The sequence below is a fragment of the Salvelinus sp. IW2-2015 genome, unplaced genomic scaffold (assembly GCF_002910315.2).
Source record: "Salvelinus sp. IW2-2015 unplaced genomic scaffold, ASM291031v2 Un_scaffold16593, whole genome shotgun sequence".
NCBI lineage: Eukaryota > Metazoa > Chordata > Actinopteri > Salmoniformes > Salmonidae > Salvelinus > Salvelinus sp. IW2-2015.
This window is the reverse complement of record NW_019957663.1, coordinates 21,514-44,331: the sequence shown is the minus strand read 5'-3', so window position 1 is coordinate 44,331 and position 22,818 is coordinate 21,514. Positions and strand designations below refer to the sequence as shown.

At 41.6% G+C, this 22,818-nt stretch overlaps 2 protein-coding genes across 3 annotated transcripts; one reads left to right on the top strand and one right to left on the bottom strand.

Moving 5' to 3' along the window:
* The first annotated feature begins 11,854 nt into the window (after positions 1 to 11,854).
* LOC112080930 (IGF-like family receptor 1) lies at positions 11,855 to 16,956 on the top strand. 2 transcript variants are annotated; one of them, XM_070442761.1, is made up of 8 exons: positions 11,855 to 12,004; positions 12,166 to 12,558; positions 12,666 to 12,858; positions 12,982 to 13,021; positions 13,291 to 13,417; positions 13,589 to 13,690; positions 13,854 to 14,015; positions 14,896 to 16,956. In XM_070442761.1, exons 2-8 carry the CDS (start codon positions 12,456 to 12,458, stop codon positions 15,216 to 15,218), a joined length of 1,050 nt encoding a protein of 349 aa, XP_070298862.1. In that variant the 5' UTR covers positions 11,855 to 12,004; positions 12,166 to 12,455; the 3' UTR covers positions 15,219 to 16,956. The 2 variants fall into 2 exon arrangements, with proteins under 2 accessions (XP_070298862.1, XP_024002641.1); XM_024146873.2 differs by having other exon boundaries at positions 11,855 to 12,558; positions 13,905 to 14,015.
* Positions 16,957 to 20,742: 3,786 nt separating this feature from the next.
* LOC112080927 (histone-lysine N-methyltransferase 2B-like) lies at positions 20,743 to 22,316 on the bottom strand. The gene is made up of 3 exons (XM_024146872.2): positions 22,188 to 22,316; positions 21,618 to 21,866; positions 20,743 to 20,935 (listed from the first exon to the last, which is right to left on the bottom strand). The coding sequence occupies exons 2-3, from the start codon at positions 21,773 to 21,775 to the stop codon at positions 20,770 to 20,772; spliced, it is 324 nt and encodes a 107-aa protein (XP_024002640.1). The 5' UTR covers positions 21,776 to 21,866; positions 22,188 to 22,316; the 3' UTR covers positions 20,743 to 20,769.
* Between the last annotated feature and the right edge of the window lie 502 nt (positions 22,317 to 22,818).

The window sequence follows — 22,818 nt, the reverse complement described above, 5'->3', positions numbered from 1 at the left end:
TGTGTTTCAGACATAAGGAAGTGGATGGCTGCAAATGTTCTACTTTTAAACTCGGACAAAACAGAGATGCTTGTTCTAGGTCCCAAGAAACAAAGAGATCTTGTGTTGAATCTGACAATTAATCTTGATGGATGTACAGCCGTCTCAAATAAAACTGAAGGACCTCGGCGTTACTCTGGACCCTGATCTCTCTTTTGACGAACATATCAAGATTGTTTCAAGGACAGCTTTTTCCATCTGCGCAATATTGCAAAACCTGAACTTTCTGTCCAAAATTGATGCGAAAAAATTTTACCATGCTTTTGTTACTTCTAGGTTAGACTACTGCAATGCTCTACTTTCCGGCTACTGAGGCCTGGATAAAGCACTAAATAAACTTCAGTTAGGATTCTAGCAGCCGTATTTAGCACTGACTAGAAACAACAAATTTGATCATATTACTCCAGTGCTAGCCTCTCTACACTGGCTTCCTGATGTCAAGGTTTTACTGCTAACCTACAAAGCATTACATGGGCTTGCTCCTACCTATCTTTCCGATTTGGTCCTGCCGTACATACCTACACGTCGCTACGGTCACAAGACGCAGGCCTCCTAACTGTACCTAGAATTTGTAAGCAACAGCTGGAGTCAGGGCTTTCTCCTATAGAGCTCCATTTTTATGGAATGGTCTGCGTCTACCCATGTGAGAGACGCAGCTCTGTCTCAACCTTTAAGTCTTTATTGAAGACTCATCTCTTCAGTAGGTCCTATGATTGAGTGTAGTCTGGCCAGGAGTGTGAAGGTGATGGAAAGGCACTGGAGCAACGAACTGCCCTTGCTGTCTCTGCCTGGCCGGTTCCCCTCTCTCCACTGGGATTCTCTGCCTCTAAGTCTATTACAGGGGCTGAGTCACTGGCTTACTGGTGCTCTTCCATGACGTCCCTAGGAGGGGTGCGTCACTTGAGTGGGTTGAGTCACTGACGTGATCTTCCTGTCCGGGTTGGCGCCTCCCCTTGGGTTGTGCCGTGGCGGAGATCTTTGTGGACTATACTCGGCCTTGTCTCAGGGTAGTAGGTTGGTGGTTGAAGATATCCCTCTAGTGGTGTGGGGACTGTGCTTTGCAAAGTGGGTGGGGTTATATCCTGCCTGTTTGGCCCTGTCCGGGGTATCGTCGGATGGGCACAGTGACTCCAGATCCCTTCTGTCTCAGCCTCCAGTATTGATGCTGCAATAGTTTGTGTCGGGGGGCTAGGGTCAGTCTGTTATATCTGGAGTATTTCTCCTGTCTTATCCGGTGTCCTGTGTGATTTAGTATGCTCTCTCTAATTCTCTCTCGAGGACCTGAGCCTAGGACCATGCCTCAGGACTACCTGGCCTGATGACTCCTTGCTGACCCAGTCCACCTGGCTGTGCTGCTGTCCAGTTTCAACTGTTCTGCCTGCGCTATGGAACCCTGACCTGTTCACCGGACGTGCTACCTGTCCCAGACCTGCTGTTTCAACTCTCTAGAGACAGCAGGAGCAGTAAAAGATATTCTGAATGATCGGCTATGAAAAGTCAACTGACATTTACTCCTGAGGTGCTGATGTTGCCCTCGACAACCACTGTGATTAATCATTATTTGACCCTGCTGGTCATCTATGAACATTTGAACATCTTGGCCATGTTCTGTTATAATCTCCACCCGGCACAGCCAGAAGAGGACTGGCCACTCCTCATAGCCTGGTTCTTATCTAGGTTTCTTCCTAGGTTCTGGCCTTTCTAGGGAGTTTTTCCTAGCCACCGTGCTTCTACACCTGCATTGCTTGCTGTTTGGGGTTTTAGGCTGGGTTTCTGTACAGCACTTTGTGACATCAGCTGATGTAAGAAGGGCTTTATAAATCAATTTTATTGAATTTGATTGATAATAAAAATGTAAAACAATGCCAAATGTTTTGATGAAGAATGCAAAAACCTAAGAATTCACTAAATGGGACAAGACCAAACTGACACTGCATACAGAATTCTGCAAAAACATTATCTGTGTACAATGTAAAACACTAAATAATGCACGCAGGGCAGAATTAGGCCGATACCTGCTAATTATCAAAATCCAAAAAGGAGGTGTTCAATTCTACAACCACCTAAAAGGAAGCGATTCCCAAACCTTCCATAACAAAGCCATCACCTACAGAGAGATTAACCTAGAGAAAAGTCCCCTAAGCAAGCTGGTCCTGGGGCTCTGTTCACAAACACAAACAGACCACACAGAGCCCCAGGATAGCAACACAATTAGACCCAACCAAATCAAGAGAAACAAAAAGATAATTACTTGACACATTGATAAGAATTAACAAAGGAACTGAGCAAACTAGAATGCTATTTGGCCCTAAACAGAGAGTACACAGTGGCAGAAAACCTGACCACTGTGACTGACCGAAAATAAAGAAAAGCTTTGACTATGCACAGACTCAGTGAGCCTGGCTTTGCTATTGGGAGACTTGGCTCTCAAGAGAAAACAGGCTGTGCACACTGCCCACAAAATGAGGTGGAAACTGAGCTGCACTTCCTAACCTCCTGCCTAATGTATGACAACTTTAGAGAGACATATGTCCCTCAGAGTACACAGACCAACAAAGAATTCAAAAACAAATCCAATTTTGATAAACTCCCATATTTATTGGGTGAAATACCACAGTGTGCCATCACAGCAGCAAGATTTGTGACCTGTTGCCACAAGAAAGGGGAGAACAAGAACAAACACCATTGTAAATACAACCCATATTTACGTTTATTTATTTTCCCTTTTCTACTTGAACTATTTTGCACATCGTTCTAACACTGTACATAGCCATAAGACATTTGAGATGTGTCTATTCCTTTGAAACTTGTGAGTGTAATGCTTACTGTTGTCACGTTCCTGACCTGTTTTCCTTGTTTTTGTATGTGTTTAGTTGGTCAGGGCGTGAGTTGGGGTGGGCATTCTATGTTATGTGTTTCTATGTTGGGTTAAATGTGTTGCCTGATATGGTTCTCAATTAGAGGCAGGTGTTTGACGTTTCCTCTGATTGAGAAGGAACAATCACCCACAAACAAACAGTGAGAACAGCCTACCTTAATATGGTTCTCAATTAGAGGCAGGTGTTTGACGTTTCCTCTGATTGAGAACCATATTAAGGTAGGCTGTTCTCACTGTTTGTTTGTGGGTGATTGTTCCTGTGTCTGTTGCACCACATGGGACTGTTTCGTTCGTTCGTTTGGCTAGTCTTTCCTGTTCGTGCGTTCTTCGTGTCTATGTAAGTTCTCAAGTTCAGGTCTGTCTATGTTGTTTTGTAATCATATCAAGTGTATTTCGTGTCAGTGTTTCGTCTTCAGTTAATAAATCATTATGTCTTCATACAACGCTGCATTTTGGTCCGACCCTTACTCCTTCTCCTCATTCGAGGAGGAGGAATTAGACAGCCGTTACAACTGTTCATTTTTGATTGATTATTTAACTTTTGTTTATTATCTATTTCACTTGCTTTGGCAATGTAAACACACATTTCCCATGTCAATTAAGCCCTTTGAGTTGAGACACACAGAGAGCAAAGTTTGTCCTGAGAGGAACTCTAGCTTCTGGGAAAAGCACTAAGAACCACTGATTTACATTCATAAACCACTTTCCCTAGACCTGGCCAATTTTTTTTTTCTTGCTCACATTAACTTTCCCTTTTTGTGCCTCATGCTGCTCTGCTGAACTTACATTTTAAAACGTTCCACACCTACTTCTCAGGAGATGCCTTTTTCATCTGGAAAACTGCAATATTGATGATAGTGATAGTGAACGGTCTCCCCTGGAGCTCTGGTCTGGACCATCATGGTAACTTTGGGCTGATTGGTGATGGATGTCTGCCGGCCCTGTGGACCCTCCTGTATGGTCCCTGTGGATCCTGTGGAACCCCTGGCCTCAGCACTAGGGGCCCCTTTGGCCCTTGTCAACATACTATAGCTGGTGAGGCTTCAGATATGGGAACAATGTTCATGGCAGGGGAGTGTCTCCCAGTCATTCAAGACTTAAAGAAACATAAGAGCATGTCAACAAACAGAACACAGAAAGAGATGAGTACTTGGTCTTGAAATAACCAGCAGGTGATGAGATCCCAGGATTCCTTTACATCTCCAGAGCAGCTGGTTAAAGCTCACTGGGCACTGCGATCAATTCAACGTCTATTCCATGTTGGTTCAACGTAATTTCATTGAAACAACATTGATTCAACCAGTATGCCCAGTGGGTGGTCATTTACCCAGGCAGTCTGAGCTCATTAAAAGCTGTTTACAGATGACTGGTTCACCCATGATGACCAGAGAAAGGAGCTACAGTACACTTCCATAATTGTTTTGTTTACTCAAGCAAATAAAACCTTGTTGGCAAGGTCATGGCAAGGTCATAGGAGTCAGGGGCGTGGTCATAGGTATGGTTGACCAGCTCCCATTTCAGAACCACAGACAGCTCAGGTGCCTCGTTTATAGCCATTGCGTACATGACACACTAAATATATTTATGCGCCATTTTTAAAAAGACTGGACACGTACAAAACTATTGTGATTTAACTTAGTGCACTCCATACATACGCATGTTTCCCGTTATAAATCAGACCCGTCCTGAAACTATGCGCGCGTGAACTAGCATTAAAACTCTGCCTCAAAAACACCCATCATTCACCTTTTATGGTGACAATAATGCCCTTATTTGCTGTATACTTTGGAAGTATTGGAATTAAGCCAAGAGTATCTAAAGGAAATAGCAATGGCCAACTTGATCAATGTCTTTGTAGGTGTTGGCAGAAAGTTTCCTTTTGCAGTATCTGACCGTTTCTGAAATACAAAAACAATTGCAAATAGTTGTGGACCTGTAAACAGATCGTTTGAATTCAATAATGTTGTGCATTTAAATTTCCCGACCCTAAATATGCAGCACTGCCCGCGAATTGTGAAACATTGTCTTGCCTGATTATTTTTTAAACTACATTAGGCCTACTTGCAGTGGTAGCCAATACAATTCAATGCAAAATATCTACTGTTCACCTGTATGTTATAAACCGCGCTCCCCTTCTGATGCATAGAGCAAAAACTTGAAATTATAATAGCCCATCTAATAGGCCCAATTAAAAGAGATGTGCATGGTAATTTGTTGTATGGCTACTTCGGGAATATTAACTCATCATGGCCATTCCTCTCTGGGCTAGGTGTCCCGCTAGCGTCCCACCATGACAACATCCGGTGAAATTGCAGAGCGCGAAATTCAAAATACAAACAAATCATAATATTAAACATTTATGAAAATACAAGTGTCATACATCATTTAAAAGCTTAACTTCTTGTTAATCCAGCCACTTTGTCAGATTTCAAAAAGGCTTTATGGCAAAAGCATACCATGCGATTATCTGAGGACAGTGCCACGCAGACACCAGCATTAAAAACATTTTCCAAACCAGCAGAGGCATCACAAAAGTCAGAAATAGCGATAAAATAAATAACTTACCTTTGAAGATCTTCCTCTGTTTGCAATCCCAAGGGTCCCAGCTACACAACAAATGGTTGTTTTGTTCAATAAAGTCCTTCTTTATATCCCAAAAAAGTCAGTTTAGTTGGCGTGTTTGATTCAGTAATCCACCCATTCAACGTGCATTCAAAGGAATCCCAAAAGTTARCAATAAACTTCATCCAAACAAGTCAAATAACGTTTCTAATCAACCCTCAGGTACCCTAATATGTAAATAAACGATACAATTTAAGACGTAATGTAGTATGTTCGATACCGGAGATAAATAACAAAGTGCGCGCCCTCATCCACACGCGCCACAAGACTACAGTCCAAAATGAGAGCCACCTTGAAAAAGTACAATTACTAACTAATTTTTCAAAACACAAGCCTGAAACCCTTTCTAAAGATTGTTGACATCTAGTGGAAGCCATAGGAACTGCAATCTGGGAGGTATTCCTTTGAATATCCCATAAACAAGCATTTGAATGGGCTGTGACCTGCSATATCAGTTCTGTTATACTCACAGACATTATTTTAACAGTTTTAGAAACTTCAGAGTGTTTTCTATCCAATGTTACCAATTATATGCATATCTTAGCTTCTGGGCCTGAGTAACAGGAAGTTTAATTTGGGCACGTCAGTCATCCGAACTTCCGAATACTGCCCACTAGCCTTAAGAAGTTTTAAAGGTGAGGAATTTATTATACAATGGTTATCATAACAATTGCAGAATAAATAATACACAATACATATCATAATATGATAAATGTATCYTTTATAAATTAAATATTGTCTACTCGAGAAAAGGTGAACCTCTGCTCTACTGTTAAACTGTGCTTCGGGAATGGAGCGCATAGAGCAAAATATTTGAACTAACTTATCTATTTACTACTGTGAAGTGGATACAATGAAATGAGAGATGGGATGAAAAGAAGCCTATCCTTACTTGTTGTAGGCTTATAGGCTATTTCAGGAGTATGAAACCACCAGTCAGAAAAGGTGAGGAATTTATTCTGCAATGATCACGGAAATTAATATTCTTATTATTTATTGTATATTGCAAATATACAATAAATAGATTTTCGCTGTTCTCACAAATGGCAGATGATTTCATATTGTTATTATAGCGTATTTAGCTACCTGTTTTTTAGGAATAAGAGTGTCATCATATTTTCCCCATTTCACAAGGCTAGGCTACTTTTGCCTTCTTGCAATGCAATACTTCAAACACTAGAAAATGTGCTTACGCTGGGTCTAAAGTTCGCAGGAAGATAAGCAAATTCTCAATCAAGTTCAGTTTTCATAAATGCCAAATTTAGCTTGAAAACTGGCGCACGCATATTTTGGGGCATATTTTGTGCATAGCAATGTTTACAAATGAGGCCCCTGGTCACTACAACACTGTGTTAAGGACAACACTGCTCACTCCACACATCAGCCACAGTTTAATTATGGCATGTTTTGACATATCTAAAAAGGGCAAGACATGCCATATCTCTGTTGGCTGTTACGCCAAATGTCTCAATTTTCTTTAGAGGTTGCATTGGGCATTTCCTGATCCAGAGACTCTTTGGAAGGCTTCAGCCTAAAATGAAACCTGCCTGAATAATTTACAAATCTTGTTTGCTTGTTTAGCCACTTCTACATGTCAGGGACATCACATAAAGTACTTTCCTACAACCATGTTCCTAGCCACTCCCTAGTCTAACTGGCAGCAACCCACCAATCAAGAACCATATAAAACCATGTGCAACAGAACCACTCTGTTAGCGTTTACTCTACACACTGCTGAGATCAGATATACAGTCTGGAGTTGTCCTGGGAACAGTGTTTACAGCAATAGGGGGATTTAGTAGACAGATAAAGACAGAGTAGGGTGGGGAGAGATTTAGGGTCTAAACCTGTTGGCTCAAACAGGGCCTGTTGCTCTAAGCCCCTTCATTCTCTGTCTCAGCATAATTTTGATGGTATCCCAGCCTAGCACCACACTGACCAGGACAATAATATTATAAATATTTTTATCCAGAGAGCAACTTACAGTTTACACACATATGAGGTGAATGCAGGATTTGAACCCACAGCCATGCTGTCGTTGCCGCACCTTTGTGTATATGCTCCAGCTTATCTTCTCTAAACCAGTGCACAGAAAAACACATTGGAAAAGAATTGAGTCCACCTGGAAAGCATCTTGTTTTTATGGGGGTGGGATTAATAAGGTTGTTCTTTCAAGAAGAATTTAACTCCTTCAGCACAAGGAAAKACAAACAACATTTGGAAACTAGTTTAACTATTAGTCTTTCAGAAAATATACTACAATATTAGAAAAAATCATTTTAAAATGTAGTCTTGAAAAATACATATTATACTGTATATGACTTGCCTAGGAAAATGTTGATATGCCGAACTCAAGGTAGCCAGGTGGGCCTACACTCCATCCCTACAGTCCAGGCGTTGACCATCGGTCGGTGAGTCTCTGTCGAGGCAGACATGCTTGCTTATATCATCCTTTAGTCTGATTGGTCACATTATGAGCAGGACATCACACCTGAGATTCATGCGAACCCAATACACACATTTGCCTTTAAGCAACTTTTAAACAGTGGCGGTCGGTGCCGTTAAAACAATATGTTTTTTTTAATGAAKATGGCCTTATTTCTATTACAGCATATTGGATGACGGTCATTCATATTCCATTCACCCAGTTCAATGTAACAGCGATAGGTTTAGGCTAGTGCATTATACTCAAATGTTCTCTATACCCATAATGAGGTTGCTACAACCTAGCCTATGAATGAAAGTTTACAATGTACAGTAGGTGCACAGGTCGACAGAAATGTGAGTAATCAAGGTTGAAAGACATTGACACATGTAATACCGCTTTGCACACTATTGTCTGCATCTAGCTGGTCTAGGGTGTAATCATTAGTCCAACAGTTGCAAACAAGAGTTTCTATTGGACAAATTCAGGTATGTTTATCCCCATTTCGTTCTGTTTGCCTCCCATTAAGAAACGTTTTTCAGCAGAATCGGCAAAATGAATACACCCCTGATCACATGCAAATACAGTTCCCTTTCATAACAACCACATACAAACAACATGATCTCTTTGATTGTTGATTAATTCCTTCACGCGTCAACGGCACTCCTCCTCTCACCTTTTTCCCTTCGCTTGTGGACTTCAGTGCACAACACATCAGCTTTCTGTGACCATGGGAAAAAACCTTTCCAAGCCAAACCTTCATATCATAACCGCTACACACAGACTACATCATTGTCACCATATTAACGTCATAGTAAACATAGCTACTAGAACTAACGTGTTAGTAAACACGCTACAATCATGCAGTACCGTGTAAAGCAAGCAGTTTAGCAGTTACACTGGCAGGCCCCGGTGGCAATAAATTAATAAAACCAAAAGCTTACCATGACTTGGAAGAGTTCCAGTGTTGGATAGCCATAGCCAGCCAGCTAACATAGCATCCCTCTGTTTGAGCAGGCTAAACTAGCTAGCTGCATTTGCTAGCTAAGTCAAGGTGAAAGTTAGAATTGCCTGTGTAAATGCAGTCTAAGTTATTTGTTCATCTTATTCATTAGTTAAAAGCAGTGGAGAGCAACTTACAGTTAGTTATGTTTCACTGTTTTTATTTTTATGAAATTCACTGAAAAGGATCGTCATCCCCTTCCTCAGAGGGTCCTCCACTGCTTTTAACTAATTAATAAGATGAATAAATAACTTAGACTGCATTTACACAGGCAGCCCAATTCTGAACATTTTKATTAATTGGTCTTTTGACCAAATGAGCTCAGCTCTTTTGCCAATAATTCGGGCAAAAGATCAGAACTGGGCTGTTTGTGTAAACGCAGGCCATGTGTCTCATATCCAATAAATAAACGGAGGCCATATGTAGCTCGATCTACTGCCATGTAGCCACCTCCCACAATCCGACCACATACCCTTTTCCAGGGCCGGCAGCAGAATGAATCAGTTGGACAGGCCTTTGATTTCCATAAYGGGGCACGTTTTCTCATGGGACCTCCTTTTTTAAATGGGTGTAKTAGTAAAGACCATAGGCAGCTCGTGAGTTTCAAGTTTGGTGAAGCTTACAATTGATCATACCAGTTCTACCGATCTGTGTGCCAGTTAAYATTATTTTTATATACGCTTTTTCGTGTTACAGTTTCATTTCAATAATAWCGTTTTCATTTCTCTAAGTCATTGTCACGTTAATCGTCATCTTCTAAGTACAATATATAGGCCTAATGCCGACAAAACAATACGAAATATCCTGATGAAAATTCWTTTTTTTTCAATCACATTAATCTCTCTACTCCGTCTGTCTGCCTCCCTTATTATTTGTCTTGACTTGAGCTATCGCTAGTGAAGTGCAACATATAAAATCATCACTTGGTCCGGCCGGAAGCTGTCACTAGTGAACTTGCAACATTGTGTCAACTAGCATATTCCGGCCCTCAGCGTTTACTGCGCCAAGAGAGCTCCGGACAGACAGCTGTTTTTTTTATGACGTTCCCACTGGATATATGGGATCATCAGATAATTATATTTTGCTCTTTCACACCGAGGCTTGTTGAATATCGAGGTGTTGGAAATATTTTTTAAACAATGAAGAACTATTATTCGCAATGGATGTTAATAAAAACAGACTTCACTGACTTGTGTGAAGAAAAAATGACTGAGATGCTCAGTTTACAGTGCATTTGGAACATTTGAGCATTTGACTTTTTCCACATTTTGTTACATTACAGTCTTATTCTAAAATGGATTAAATAAATTKAAAAGTATCACCAATCTACACACAAAACCTCATAATGACAAAGTGAAAACGGGTTTAGAAATGTTTGCAAATGTATTACAAATAAAAAACAGAAATACCTTATTTAGATAAGTATTCAGACCATTTGCTATGAGACTCGAAATTGAACTCAGGTGCATCCTGTTTCCATTGATAATCCTTGAGATGTTTCTACAACTTAATTGGAGTCCACCTGTGGTAAATTCAATTGATTGGCCATGATTTGGAAAGGCACACACCTGTCTATGTAAGGTCCCACAGTTGATAGTGCATGTCAGAGCAAAAACCAAGCCATGAGGTTGAAGGAATTGTCGGTAGAGCTCTGAYACAGGATTGTGTCGAGGCACAGACCTGGGGAAGACAGTGGCCTCTATTCTTAAATGGAAGAAGTTTGGAACCACAAAAACTCTTCCTAGACATGGCCGCCAAATTGAGCAATCTGGGGAGAAGGGCCTTGGTCAGGGAGGTGACCAAGAACCCGATGGTCACCCTGACAGAGCTCCAGAGTTTCTCTTTGGAGATGGGAGAACCTTCCAGAAGGACAACRGTTTCTGCAACACTCCACCAATCAGGCCTTTATAGTAGAGTGGCCAGACGGAAGCCACTCCTCAGTAAAAGGCACATGACAGCCCGCTTGGAGTTTGCCAAAAGGCACTTAAAGGACTCTCAGACCATGAGAAACAAGATTCTCTTGTCTGATGAAGCAATGATTGAACTCTTTGGCCTGAACTGGAGAAAACCTGGTGSCATCCCTACGGTGAAGCATGGTGGTGGCTGCATCATGCTATGGGGATGTTTTTCAGCGGCAGGCAGTGGGAGACTAGTCAGGGTTGAAGGAAAGATGAACAGAGCAAAGTACAGAGAGATCCTTGATGAAAACCTGCTCCAGAGCGCTCGGGACCTCAGACTGGGGCGAAGGTTCACCTTCCAACAGGACAARAACCCTAAYCACACAGCCAAGACAATGCAGGAGTGGCTTTGGGACTAGTCTCTGAATGTCCTTGAGTGGRCAGCCAGAGCCCAGACTTGAATCCAATTGAACATCTCTGGAGAGACTGGAAAATAGCTGTGCCATCCAACCTGAGAGCTTGAGAGGATCTGCAGAGAAGAATGGGAGAAACTCCCCAAATACATGTGTGCAAGCCTGTTGCATCATACACAAGAAGACTCAAGGCTGTAATTGCTGCCAAAGGTGCTAGAACAAAGTACTGAGTAAAGGGTCTGAATAATTATGTAAACGTTATATTTCATTTTTTAATTTAATACATTTGCTAAAATTTCTAAACCTGTTTTTGCTTTTTCATTATGGGTTATTGTGTGTAGATTATTGAGGGGGGGGGGGACTATTCAATCCATTTTAGAATAAGGCTGTAACGTAACAAATGTCAAGGGGTCCAAATCCAATGTATTAGTGGTGTACCTGTTAAGTTAAAACAATCAGAAATAACACATTGCCAAATGGGCACTTTCCTACATATGCATGCATCCTGGAGAGAGACCACCGGGACCATATCTTCGCCACACACSCCTCCCCTTCTTTTTGATGCAACATTTTACATTCACACATGTTTTAGACGCTTTTCACTGACAGCTGCAACTCAACCAGTTAGACCTACTGCCACACAGTGGCTACCCAAATCGGGGCTTCCTWAACACATTTCTGAATTGAAACAATCCACAGCAACAAAAAAGAYGCTCATGCTCTCCGGTGAAGTATTTTAAATTATTTTATTTAGACAGGAATAATTATATAATTTTGACGTATCAATTTACGATCCAGCATCATTTCCAATTTGCATGAGGCTGAAACCAGAGTTCAGTATATATGCTCAAGTTTCCGCCCTAACATTGTGAATCTTTGTTCCGAAGGCGGGCATATTCGAATTGGGTTTATTCAAGACAGATTTTGGCGTCTCCGCGCTGAAACTATACCACCATAGAAAACAGCCGATCGAGCGAAACACCTCCTACAGATTTTGGCGTCTCCGCGCTGATATGATATTTCGTCCAGACAGTCTACAAATACTGAAACAAACAAACCGATTGCGCACAATCACGGCCGGTTGTGAACCAGGGTGTCTGTGGGGACGCCTCCAGCACTGAGACGCAGTGCCTTAACCCGCTGCGCCACTCGGGAGCCAGAGTCTTCTCTTAACAAAATGGGTCACTATTCTGATAATTGCTCTCATGACTTGGATACATTTTGGGATGAGTTGAGAAACAAATGTGTGCCATGTCATCAACAGCATCCGATCCGACCAGGTGAGCTCGAAATGCTGCAAATATCATCTTTATTTGATGTTGCTACGTTTGTCTGTGCACAGCGCACACTTGTAGTCTACAAACAAATATACATTTTTTTTTACCAGGGTACGAATTTAGTCCAAACTGTGGCAGGCATGATGATGGGGGGAAGTCGGAAGGACCGTATCGACGTTGTGCCGGCCAGACCTTCAATAATGGGAGTTTCGTGACCTGCAATCCCTGTTCTAGCTGCTCCCCAGATGATCAAAAGCTGRCCGAATGCAARACAACGACAGACACTCAATGCTGCYGATSGAGGTGAGCGCAAATTCAGTCTGGGATAACTTCAAATTTTGACAAGAAAAAAAAAGGATGCCCATTTGTTTTTCATCTGGTTGTGGATGGTTGAGTAACATGTTTAACTGTAAACCCTATATSTAGGGACCAGACAGGCTGTTGGAAYGAAGCCCTGGGTACTACGGTGAGTTTAATCTATGATGATGAAGCTGATGATTCTAGTTAGTTATTAAGAYCATTTGTGTGGTAGACTTTGAAGTCCACTCTCAAACTTATCATGGCAGTTATTCTTCTGTAGACTCAAACTACATCAACAGTGACCCAGGGAGGCCATTTATTCACAAATGTTTTCAATTTTTGTCAAGGACTTCCCAATAGGGAAAAGAGAAAACAAAACAAACTTATTACATTTGGAATGACATAGTTAATATGTTGACTTCACATCAATTTTAGACTCAACAGGTGCAACGGTCAACAACGTTAAGGGTCCAAATGTCAACATCAAATCCCACAGCCAAACACATTGGTACGACATTCCATGGTGATTTTGCAACTAACCATGTCAACCATCAGACTGCATGTAAGTTACAACCCAACCCCCAAATATGAGCCATTTTAGAAGTAATATTAGAAGGTACTGAGTTTGATAATACCAGTCCTTCACCATTCAAAAATATGACTAAACTGCTTTGTTAGGATACTGCTGAACATGTCTAACTGCTCATTGTCACGCTCCTCTGTGTTCTTTCAGGGATAGTGCTTACAGTCATCTTGGTTCTCTCTGTACTTGCATTTCTCTTATTCATCTATATTAAGAAGAGAAGGAGAAGCTCAAGAGCCTTTTGCTTCAGAGGTGAGCAGAATGATGAGCATTAGGCAGAATTAAAAAATGTCGAACTGTCAGTGTGTAACACAGACCAACTGTTTTGACATGTTTGCTTAAAACCGCTTTAACTCTTCCACTTACCTTACTCTTTTCTCCTGTCCTGTTTTTGAATGGGTGTGGTTTGACACAGATAAGGATAATAAGCCATGCTTTAAGGTCAACCTTAACTGCCTCCCATCAGACAATATCCTGTATACCAACCAACAGTCACGGAGCAGTAGGAGAACAGCAGCTGTCAATGAAGAGTTTGCTCTCCTACAGTCAGAGACAAGGAGCCTAGAGGACATTTTGAGTGAGTTATCAAGTGCTATTACTAATAGAGCTACTACCAGTCTGTTATTCAMTGGTATTACTAGTACCTCTACATCACTACTCTTCCATAAGTTGCTAGAAGGCTCTTGAGGTTTTAACACYTCACTCAAATTTCAGCACAAATCTCCCATGACATTTGGGTGGTTCCATGAAATGAGTCCCTTTTGTGTTTCTTTAATATTTTAAGTAGAAACTGCACCAATATTTTATTTGAAATGCCTGCTATATTAAATGAAGTGCCCTTTAATATAGACCACATGGATAATTAAATAAATCAGGTCTTTCATATGAAAAGACTCAAAAGACTTTAAACTATTCCTTTTAAAATAATTGTTTCATAAGAAACATTGAACATCTAATAGTCAAATCATAGTGTAAAATCAGGTGAGCTGGTTCTACTCTTTTTGTAAATTTTCTGGTGTTTTGAGGTTGAAAACTGAGTGGGTTGAGCATAACAAGTCAACCCTGTTACCCAACAATTTACATTGTGAAGATTGCATTCAATTGCCCCTCCCTGTTACACATAAGCTTCCATTCCCTCTGTCAAAGGGGATTCATAGCTGATTTAAGATGAAATCGTCAACCCGGTTACTTTATTAGCCACTTAATATAGTAATTATTTTATTTAACGTCTTGAGATGGCAAATCATGTTTTTTATTAAGGTGACTGTGTGCTCATGACATAATGTTAAAATGATGTGAAATCAGGTTTTTCTCCACCAAGTTACACTACGCAAAAGGGACTCATTTCGTGGAACGGCCCATTAATTCATGATTTACGCATTTGGCTCTGGATTGACACAAGTCAGCATTACAGACGCGTAACTCACCCTTAGTGATATTTCCCCTCGTCTCACCAGGTCCTGACATCCAGTCGGCGCCGCTGCAGACGGTTCTGGACAACCTGGACGTTCTAGAGGAGCTTGTGATCCTGCTAGACCCGGAGATCCCTGGGGTGAAGAACACCAGGCACCTAGCATCTCGCTGCTCCTTCCCCGCCACCTGGATTACCTACACCTACTCCCTGAGGGACAGCAAGAGCCCCCTGAGGGCCGTGCTGGAGGGGYTCACCACCAAGCACCCAGACTGGACTGTAGGACAATTGGCCAGGCTGCTGAGAGAGATGGACCGGAACGACGCAGTGGCGGTGCTCACCAAGCTCGCCTTGCTTAAGGTTGTCTAGTCCGGGTGTGTTTTGTGTTGGGCCCGGAAAAGATGGCTCCATCCAGATACAACCACGAGTCTCCACCACCTGCCAAGGCACTGAGATATAACAAGAGGGCCAGTAGGAGGCATGCTTTCCTTGGGGACCCCAAAGTCCCAAGGCAGTGATTGGCAACACTGTTCTTTTGCATTAGGGTTCAAATAAGATATTTAACTGTGATAACATGGCACTTATTACTTAAAGCAGAGATGTTAACCCCGGTGTCCTGAAAACGAAGAGCTGCACACTCTAGTAGCTCAGATGCAATAATGTCATAACCTAATAACCAACGTTTCGACAGACAAGCTGTCTTCATCAGGGTATAATGACAAACACGGTGGGGTGATTAGTTTATATAGCGTCAAAGGTGTGGCTTGACGCCATGACCGGGTGTGGCTTGATATCATTGGCTCCTTTTCAGATATACAGTGGGGCAAAAAAGTATTTAGTCAGCCACCAATTGTGCAAGTTCTCCCACTTAAAAAGATGAGAGAGGCCTGTAATTTTCATCATAGGTACACTTCAACTATGACAGAAAAAATGAGGGGGAAAAAATCCAGAAAATCACATTGTAGGATTTTTTATGAATTTATTTGCAAATTATGGTGGAAAATAAGTATTTGGTCACCTACAAACAAGCAAGATTTCTGGCTCTCACAGACCTGTAACTTCTTCTTTAAGAGGGTCCTCTGTCCTCCACTCGTTACCTGTATTAATGGCACCTGTTTGAACTTGTTATCAGTATAAAAGACACCTGTCCACAACCTCAAACAGTCACACTCCAAACCCACTATGGCCAAGACCAAAGAGCTGTCAAAGGACACCAGAAACAAAATTTTAGACCTGCACACAGGCTGGGAAGACTGAATCTGCAATAGGTAAGCAGCTTGTTTGAAGAAATCAACTGTGGGAGCAATTATTAGAAAATGGAAGACATACAAGACCACTGATAATCTCCCTCGATTGGGGCTCCACGCAAGATCTCACCCTGTGGGGTCAAAATGATCACAAGAACGGTGAGCAAAAATCCCAGAACCACACGGGGGGACCTAGTGAATGACCTGCAGAGAGCTGGGACCAAAGTAACAAAGCCTACCATCAGTAACACACTACGCCGCGCCAGGGACTCAAATCCTGCAGTGCCAGACGTGGCCCCCAGCTTAAGCCAGTACATGTCCAGGCCCGTCTGAAGTTTGCTAGAGAGCATTGGATGGTCCAGAAGAAGATTGGGAGAATGTCATATGAAACCAAATATAACTTTTTGGTAAAAACTCAACTCGTCGTGTTTGGAGGATAAAGAATGCGAGTTGCATCCAAAGAACACCATACCTACTGTGAAGCATGGAGGTGGAAACATCATGCTTTGGGCTGTTTTTCTGCAAAGGGACCAGGACGACTGATCCGTGTAAGGACAGAATGAATGGGGCCATGTATCGTGAGATTTGAGTGAAAACCTCCTTCCATCAGCAAGGGCATTGAAGATGAAACGTGGCTGGGTCTTTCAGCATGACAATGATCCCAAACACACCGCCCGGGCAACGAAGGAGTGGCTTCGTAAGAAGCATTTCAAGGTCCTGGAGTGGCCTAGCCAGTCTCCAGATCTCAACCCCATAGAACATTTTTGGAGGGGTGAAAGTCCGTGTTGCCCAGAAACAGCCCAAAACATCACTGCTCTAGAGGAGATCTGCATGGAGGAATGGGCCAAAATACCAGCAACAGTGTGGAAAACCTGTGAAGACTTACAAGAAACGTTTGACCTCTGTCATTGCCAACAAAGGGTATAAAACAAAGTATTGAGATAAACTTTTGTTATTGACCAAATACTTATTTTCCACCATAATTTGCAAATAACTTCATAAAAAATCCTACAATGTGATTTTCTGGATATTTTTTTCTCATTTTGTCTGTCATAGTTGAAGTGTACCTATGATGAAAATTACAGGCCTCTCTCATCTTTTTAAGTGGGAGAACTTGCACAATTGGTGGCTGACTAAATACTTTTTTGCCCCTCTGTATATAGAACATACAAAAACATGAATGGATAGCATGCGATCATAGATACAATTTTGCTACATCGGCCTACAAACATATACAATGAATAGCAAAATCACAATAATGGCTTCAAATCAAAGTCTAGGCAGCCTCTCGTTTTAACAATAAATTGTCGAGCCCCCCCCCCCCCTCTCCTAGAGAGGGTGAAGTGTTCAATGCCGATATAACGTAGGTACGAAATCGAGTGGTTCACTTCCAAAAAGTGGGCCGCAACTGGGTACGTCGAGTTTTTGCACCTAATGGTGCTACGATGCTCCGAGATCCGTACTTTTAATTCACGCTTCATTTTACCACAAGGACAAGTTATAAGATAAATAACACCTTTGATTGGGATCCGAAAACACATTACTGATACTGTCATCGGATCTTAGAATGTGCCAATGTTTGTGAACGATTCCCTTAATTTGTTCAGAGCACTTTGAATAGCAGGTAGTAAGAATGCTTCTTTTTGAGACTTTCTCAATGGCAGTGTTAATCTGACAATTTTTGTATCTGTCAAAATCTGATTGTTTTTTGCCAATTATTGTGATTAGACAGAATTGGCTGCAGGGAAAACTGTTTTTCAACYGAAGCGGTTGACAGCTATCAGCCCTCAACAGACTGTTACAATCAGTAGGTGTCCTGTAAAGATCAGTGTATAGAACATTATCCTCACACAAAATCAGAAGATCAAGATGACTGATTTGARGTGTGTCAGATTGCATAGTAAATCTCAGGTGCTCAGAAGAAGAGTTAAGTTCCCAACCTGTCCCTCACACAATCATGGCTACCTGATCATTATAATTTTATGTCAAAATGTATTATCACCATGATTTTATCACCAACCAACGATTTTGCTGTATTTATACATTGCATGTTGTTGTATAAATGTCATATCAGCATTTATTTATTTTTTCAATTGACCAAGTATGATTTGTTCAAACATCTTAACATCTTTATTAAGCAAATAACATTATAAATAAAAAAAGTGCATAGAAAAATTWAACAGGTTTAGAAATATGTATTCAATTATTTACAAACTCAGGGTTTATTTGTACAAGGTAACAAAGACAAGTTCACACATTTTCTTATATCTTTTACACTTTGTTATACTTTAAAATAACCCTACCATATAGAACATACAGCTTTCTGAACCAGTTCTGGGAGAGATCGTCATGGTAACTTCAGGTTTCCAACTAGTGCTTTGCATGCTTCATTGAACACACAGGCCAGCTCTGCAGGACATTAAAACCAAGTTACTCTTATTATATTATCATCATCATCCTCTTTTTTGCATTAGTATTCTTTAACATCTGTCAGAACAACTGAGGTAGAATCCTGGCAAGAGMTTGGGGAGTGGAGTGGGTATAGAGAAACTTTCTGCTCTGAGCGGTGTTCCCATTTCCGGTTTTAAGCAGAAAGGGAAGCTAGGTTAAGGATAGCCGTATCCCTGAAATCCAGATGCATCCTGTTAAATGGCAAACTCTGCTAAGGGTGTTAGATGATTGACACATGGGAAATCTGAACAGAAACATTAATAAATACAGCTATAATAGAGCTCAAGCAATCTCTCACTGTAAAGATGTGAACCACAGTGTGTACATTTGATTTCCTAATATGTCTGACTGAACTGACAGCGTTGTCTAAAGTTGTACGACAGCAAACGTTAAGGTGCTGAGTGCATTCTCTCCCTATCTAGGTTTTACACCAAGACATGATTCTCTCTAAAGCCATCCTACGGAGCAACACAGTACAGTACTGGCCTAATGCTCTGCTTGAGATCTCAGGGGTGCTGTCAGTCCACACAGTCGGGAACATATAGAGTTTATAACGCATCTCTTAGTGGTGTAACTTGGACAGTGTTCCACCCTCCACCCTTGGATTGCAGAGAATGTCAGAGAGAAAGTCAGTTCTTGTTAACTCCACTGAATGTCGAAGAAATATGGAGTCTGGATTTTGTTGTTCACTAAAGACGCGCAACTGTAATGCAGCAAAGTCGTAGGCCTAATATTATTGCAAAAGGAATCACCATTTGCCATGATAGTAATAACATAAATTTTAAATAAAAAAAGACGCATTAGGTTTCCAGCTAAACTCTTCACTCTTGGTTGGGTAGTGTTTGCTACATACAAAAATGTGAGAGGAAAGTTCTTAAAGATAGGATTTAGCTACAGCAAACTCTATAAGGGTGACACTAACCGTTATCTAACGTTTAACTGAACATAATGGAGGCCCTTCCCCGGTCTGTGTGAGAGGGGAGTGGAGAATGGATAGAAAAATAGTTATTATTTGCAGGGTCTCTGACCTAGGAGCCTCCAAGCCTATTGCCCATCATATCTAGCACCATGGTTCTCTGAACAGTCAACGGAAAGCAAATATGTACAACCTGACGCATGATGAGCACTGTGAAATATAACTTCAAATAAATAAAACTATGATTACAGGATCAAGTAAAGATGGAGATATGGCCAAGGGATCGACTCCCCCGCTCCCCGACAAAAAATATATAAAGAATATGTCCAAGTCTAGCTTTCTGGTCCACCCTTATTTCAACAGAAAGGGCTTGACATTAGGGCATCATGGAAAATACCTCCATGCAACACAGAACCAGCATAACCACAACAGATGTCTGCAGGGTTCAGTATCCTGTTCTCAAGAAAAAAAACACACTATAACGGTAGCTACTTCCACCCTCTCCTGTGGTGAACTTGTGCAACCTCTGGCAAGTGCATATTGGTTAGAAGTCAATGTGAGCTTATGGATGCATGTCCCTGTGTGGCGCTCCTCTTCCCTCTTGCTCACATCTCCTGGCCTTGGTTCCTCTCCAGTCTCTTCGTAGTGCCTCATCCTTTCCTGTATTTTCTCCTCCCCCACCTCCCAACCCAGTAAAAACTTAATTTAAAGCTTTTAACCTCTGTCTTCCCCTGTTGCCTCTGCTCTCAGCCACTCCCGTAGTGCCTTGTCCCCCCTGCAGAGACTGTGCAGTACCACGTCCTCCTCCTGCCCCTAGTTGAGGAAGTGTCTGCATTTCCGGGCCCCGCAGTTGCAGTTGAGCTTGCTTGCTTCTGACCTTTCACATTTAACTCTGAGAAATGATCACTAGCGACTCAGACACAAGAGGTTAGAACATATTTTTAACATTGCTTGTTAGGAGGAGGTAGTTGCAGAAATGGCGGAATGGTTTAGTCCAACCACAAAGATGACTTTAGGGGAGTTACAAATACAGAAATGGACAACATTTCAATAGTGAATTAGTTACAGCTAAAAAACGATTATGTAAACCTGTAGTTGTACAGCTCCTTTGACTCGAAGTCTGAATGAGAACATTGATATGTTATGTCTACCAACTTATAAATGGATCATTTGTAATGTGAAAGTTGTTTTTTAAAGGAACAACACTTGCGGCCATGTACAACCGTTCTAAGAATGTTCTGCTAGACAAAATCTTTCATGGACTAGCTCCTGCAGTATTTAAGCCAAAGCTTCCTTTTTTAAGATTCTAGCATTTAGCTGGCTTCCTTTGCGATGGCCGGCATACAATAACTCTGTAATCTGACCTTGTGGATTTGAGTGGGACTTCATCCTCTTCCTCATCGTAGGGGTTGATGTCAGGCAGCTGGCGGTGTTGGGAAGCCAGGAAGTTGAACATGTCGAAGGTGGTCTTCCTGTAAGAGAAGACAGGAACAAGGTTTACGTTACATTTACAGTATGCAGGCTTGACTTTCTTTATCATTGTTTTTTCCCCGAGCATTGGTATAGAATTTGGGATGTGGACATCACCCACACACTCTTCATATGTTAATGAATGGAGCAGCATAGACGTCATACAGGTCTTATTTCTAATTTACACAGACTGTGGGAGGTGGAGATGACGCTCACATAGAAACACAACAACCACAGCATTTGTTCCTCTAAACCTGACAGATGTCTACATTCAAAACATACATTTCACCAATACTCTACACAGAGAGACTAGCTTCCACTTTGAAGTTGAAAACCACCTACAGAGGGGAAAACCTAGATTCTCCAGACATTTTCTAGACAGTGGTATGGGTTGACCAACTGCAAGGTAAGGACAAAGTAATACCGGTTCCCACCATTACACTTGTGGTGATGTACAATTTCTCTGAAACTTCCAAAAGAACACATTTTTTTTATTAAACTTCTAAGCTACGACTCATGATACCTAGGAAGTATTGGTTAAAATGTTTTCAAAATATGTAAGATGAATCTGTTAGATAACTCGGACTCAATTTACGAATTACATTCCAAAATAATGACTTCCCTTATAATTTCTATATTTAACTTCCAGGGCCCCTGTAGTGGACAGAACACCGGGACACTGACCTGAGGTAGACCTCAGAGCGGGCGCATCCAGAGGGGTTGACAGGCAGGTCCTCCTTGGTTGATCTGTTGAAAGAAGCGGAAGACGTGGCTATGGCAGCGGCGGCCCCCTGGAGCTGCTCCACCAGGAAGACCACTGTGTCGTGGAGCAGGCCCAGCATACGGCACCTGTCATCCCAGAGAAGGACAGCTGCCTAAGCCTGGCCCCCGCCCGCGCCTCCTGGACACAGTCGATCACTGCTCTCCAGGCCTCTGAGGAGGGAAAGGAGGGGGAAGAGGAATGGAGAGAGAGAAGAGTAAGGTGTGAGTAACACAGCATAACACACAAATGTAATACATATGGAAATTAGCCTACATTTTGTGCTAGATGGTTTATTACACAAGTTCATTCTAGCCAAGTACGAGAAGGAGTATATTTCATCATGTTATGTTTAGTCATATGTAAAATAGTGGGTATTTGTGCAGAAATCATTGCATTGAGTACTGGGTAATGTAATTATTTCTAAACTAACATTCTATAGATAACAGACACATGCAATCTATTAATTTGCCCTGTCCTCCCTGAAACCTCACCCTCTACGCTGTCTGCCTCCACACTGAAGCCGTCATCGCTTTTGATCTCGAAGCGGAGGTGGGGCTGGTCTCGGCTGGGGGACACTCATCGTCTGAGGGCATCAGCTCATCATCTGAGCACGATACAGCACCTGACGGGATGGAAATACCACAGGCTATTTTCAAATCAGGCACACTTGTTTACATTGTACAGGTATAAGAAGTATCATCAGTCATCATTATACAGACATACTGTTCATACCGCACTATTACACATACAGTGGGGCAAAAAGTATTAGTCAGCCACCAATTGTGCAAGTTCTTCCCACTTAAAAAGATGAGAGAGGCCTGTAATTTTCATCATAGGTACACTTCAACAATGACAGACAAAATGAGAAAAAAAAATCCAGAAAATCACATTGTAGGATTTTTAATGAATTTATTTGCAAATTATGGTGGAAAATAAGTATTTGGTCAATAACAAAAGTTTATCTCAATACTTTGTTATATACCCTTTGTTGGCAATGACAGAGGTCAAACGTTTTCTGTAAGTCTTCACAAAAAACATAATTAAAACATTTTCCCTTATCAACTGTTCCGGGGACTGCCCTCCCCAGGTAACTGTTTCGTGGTTGGCTGATGTTGTTTTCTA